The 3,963-nt window shown below is 35.1% G+C and overlaps 2 protein-coding genes across 2 annotated transcripts; both read right to left on the bottom strand.

Moving 5' to 3' along the window:
- Positions 1 to 549: 549 nt before the first annotated feature.
- CBG24170 lies at positions 550 to 1,136 on the bottom strand (the record flags this gene model as incomplete). The annotated part of the gene is made up of 2 exons (XM_045240990.1): positions 550 to 612; positions 693 to 1,136. 2 exons carry the CDS (start codon positions 1,134 to 1,136, stop codon positions 550 to 552), a joined length of 507 nt encoding a protein of 168 aa, XP_045091262.1.
- A 2,231-nt stretch (positions 1,137 to 3,367) lies between these two features.
- CBG24168 lies at positions 3,368 to 3,885 on the bottom strand (the record flags this gene model as incomplete). The annotated part of the gene is made up of 2 exons (XM_002648070.2): positions 3,368 to 3,565; positions 3,718 to 3,885. The coding sequence occupies 2 exons, from the start codon at positions 3,883 to 3,885 to the stop codon at positions 3,368 to 3,370; spliced, it is 366 nt and encodes a 121-aa protein (XP_002648116.2).
- Between the last annotated feature and the right edge of the window lie 78 nt (positions 3,886 to 3,963).

Below are 3,963 nucleotides of genomic sequence, written 5' to 3'. Positions count from 1 at the left end.
CAGTATTATAACATTGATTTGTTATTTGTGTAGCCTTTGAAACAGAAATTAGTTTTAATTTTTCGCATTGTTTCGGTTGTTCTGGTATAACATATTGTACCGGCAAAAATTTTATAAATTTTAACTATTTTTAGTGAAAAATGGTCAACTTTAAATGTCACAAAATATAGTGAATTTTGCTGGATAATTCTGAAAATGTTCAGGACTGTTAAGCAAATAGAACTATAATGTTGTAGTTATCAAATTCTTTGTACAAATTCATCCAAATGAGATATATCGCCTTAAACCAACCAAATGTCAAAACTTCCTGAAACGTTTGATTAGTTTATCTTATTTTAATGAATTCTCACAAAAAAGTAGTCAATTACAAACTTTAACGCTATGTTTTTGTTTAGAATACCTGAAACCAATGAGCCACATACAAAACCTACTGAACTTTCAGATAATTAATTACCATACTACTGAACTCTCAGATAATTAAAGTTGACCATTTTTAACAAAAATTTAAGTTGGCAGCATTTTGGTCGGTATTGAACAGCCCAGACAACATTAAAAGTCCAAAACATTTACTGTTTCAAAGACCACACTTATTACTACCCAATGATTTCTACACTGAAAGAACGTACAACTTACTATATACAATACTACAATTTTTCAGTTCTATTAACCTGGAAATCCCAAAAAATGCAAACCTTTTGATGTGTTTTTGAAAATATCACAATCACCAATCTGATCAATGGAAGGAGAATCGGAAATGCCAATGACAAGTAATTCGTGTACAATGCCAGAAAAATGATCATTTTTAACCAATGGTTCGGTTGAATACTTGCACAATACGAAGTGAATATTCCAGTTGCCGGAAGTCGTGTCATGAAATAATCAAAGAAAAAATTGGCAAAGCATGCAAACTGTGACAGGGATATTGCCAGGAAAACATGACGATTCACATCTGCGGTCTTATTTTGATTCGTTGTCCAGTAAATTTTCCAGATTTTCCAGATTACTGAAAAACTTGGAATGATGTAAATCCATGGGATAATAGCCAAAGGAACGGAGAAGTTGCTCCAATCAAATCGATAATTGATATAGGACTGATCGAAATGAATTGTATTCGGATATAGAAAGGAATTAGACATTTTTGTGGGGAAGAAAACGGAAGTGAAATAAAATAACACTCTCTTATTATTCTTTAGTCCATCTCTTCTTGAAGGGAGTGAGTGATTCTACTAATTCTCACTAATTCCCAGAGGATTCTTAATTGGCAGTTTTTGCTCTTGGTGTTATGACTCTTTTAGTATGTGTAAGATCAACTGTTTGTCATTGTCTCGTGACGTATACCTTACTTTCGTGTATGTAGGTTGATAAAAGGATGAGAGATAAAGTAGCGGAAATACCATATTCTGTTTATGAAAAAATCCGGATGTAATATGGCGAAAACTTGGTATTGAGAACATAATGAGAGAAAGAATTAAAGAAAACCCGAAAGTGAAAAAGCAATTACCAAAGAAAGAAAACTGTAAAACTTAATTAGTCGTAGAAACAGTAAATCAATTAAAGGAAGGGAGACAGGAGATTTTTAGGAGCTTTTTGTTGAAGTTACGGCATGCTTTCTGAAGTAACGGGGTACAGTAGTTTTTAGGAATTTGAACTCCTCTTGAAGAGTTCAGACTCCTCTTGAATTATCAAAATTAGCCTGTTAATACAGTGCGTGTAGGCACAAATAATCACGGATCTCGAGTGGCCAGCAGTCAGCCCCGACCTCAATCCAATTGAAAATTTATGGGGACTGCTGGTTCGACGCGTTTACAAGCACGGAAGACAGTTCAACACGGTTCAACAGCTCAAGGACATCCTGCAAGACGAGTTGAACACTATCACAGCGGCGGAGTTGAGAGCTCTCGTGGCCAGTATGCCCAACAAATTGTTCGAAGTCGTCCAGAAGAATGGAGGAGAAACAAGTTATTAATTTTTTCTCTTCGTTATTGTCTTTTTTCGCTGAATTTTCCAGTTTTGTTAATAAACTTGAATTTTGTTAAGAAGTGTTCTTCTTTATCCAAAAAAAAATGACCGAACTTTTGATAAATAAGGTGGATTGAGAAATAAAACTATGAAAAACGATAAAACCAGCACAAATAAATGTGATACAAAAAGAAAAATAGTCGAAAAAATGGGTATCGCTTCAAAAATTCTAGGTGGTCCTATCCTTATTACACGGCCTAAAAAATGACTTTTGGATGGTGGACCGGTACGGAAAGTGCTAGAGTTATAAAAATTTGGCTTCTGGGGGTTTTTTTTTTATTTTGAATCGAATGGCATTCACAGAATTTTGATATCTCTCTTACTTTTTTCAAAATCAAAGGGGGTCCTATCCTTATTACACGCACTGTATTTCTCATCTTCAGATTGAAACCTAATTTTTTTTAGTTAAAGGAGGCCAGACACCAAAAAAAAGTTTTCCTGATATTTTGCATAGAGAACCCCCATGAGGGGTTAAACTCATGACAGGCAGCTCAGGGGTACAGCGCTGCTACCGGCTGAGCTACGGGGGCGCGAAGGCGCCTGAAGACCGATGGTCTACATAAGCGCGGCGCGATTTCGTCCTCCGAACTCTCCCCCGAAATTTTTGCTGTCTCGCCTCCTTTAATTCTCAAAACTTTTCCAGAATCGTTTCCTGTTTTCAGAAAAAAAACAACGTTATGTCCGCCTTATTCATTTCTGGTAACTACAGATGAACATCCCATTTTTTTTAGATTGATTCTGAATCCAAAAATCTTGGAAAATGCCACAGAAGAATAGTTTACTCATTACTTTTAAAACTTCCGACTATAATTCATATGGAGAAAATGTATGGAGAAAATTTATCTGCGCCTCTATCGTATGCGTAATCTTCCGTTTCTCCGAGACACCCTCTTTTACACTTCGCATACACTGCTCTCCAACCTTCTTTTTGTCAGACAAAAATATCGCTGCACGATTTTTAAAAAATGGAGGACAGAAATGACTATATTGACCTAGAAATGAATTGCATAAATAGAGCATGGTAACTTTGTGTGTTAATTGGAACTTTGCAATATTAAAATGCTCCCAATTTTCCCAATTTTTTGAAAAAAAAAGGTGGGAAAATCACTAATTCGAAAACGTCTTGAATTTCAATCGATTGCTTTAACTTCCTGTTGGTTTATGATTACTGCCTAAAATAGTATTGTCTCAAAATTGTCATGAAATTTTTCTATTATTGCACTAATCACAGTTTCCATAGGAAAAACTTCATTTAACCGTTTCAAGACAGTATTATAATTATGCACGTTAAATGGATTGTATTAGGTACACGCTTAAAAGTCCATCGAATTCAAACATATTATAACTATCAATTCATAACTCGTCTTTTGAAAGAACTCGTCGAAACAAAAACATCAGAAGTTGTGATCGTCTTTTTCCTAAACACCGGATGAGTCAAATAGAAGATCCATGGAATTACACAAGTTTGTAGGTCGTTAGCGAAGGATTTTAAAGTAACAAGGTGGGTGAAGTAAGCCGCTTTTCCGTAGTAAAGAATGTACATTACCTGAAAATGGGCTGTGTTCAATTTAAACTGTGATTTTAGTAAATAACTTTTCTTCAAAAATCAGACATATTGAAAAAGGAATCTTAGCAAACATATGATTTTAGCGAACGTTGATTTCGAGAACTTGAAACCGACAAAATTTGAAAACTCACAACGAAAGTTCCATTGATCACATAAAACAGTATCATGGTTACTGTAGTAATACTCAGTGATAACTCGGCTTTATATGAGACTCCACTTCTCTGAAAAGTGATCAGTTGGGCTCTAGCTTTGGCCACTTTCCAGAAAAGTATTATATTTGCCATAACTGATAATGTCATCCATGTCAGAGTGTTTCCAAGGTATAGAGGGGAGTTCCGGAGCTGCAAAAAATTTGAAATCAGAGATCACCCATAAGA

The sequence above is a fragment of the Caenorhabditis briggsae genome, assembly GCF_000004555.2.
Source record: "Caenorhabditis briggsae AF16 supercontig from assembly CB4, cb25.NA_104, whole genome shotgun sequence".
In the NCBI taxonomy this organism is placed as follows: domain Eukaryota; kingdom Metazoa; phylum Nematoda; class Chromadorea; order Rhabditida; family Rhabditidae; genus Caenorhabditis; species Caenorhabditis briggsae.
The sequence above is the reverse complement of the archived record's forward strand: the minus strand, read 5'-3'. Positions and strand labels throughout refer to the sequence as shown.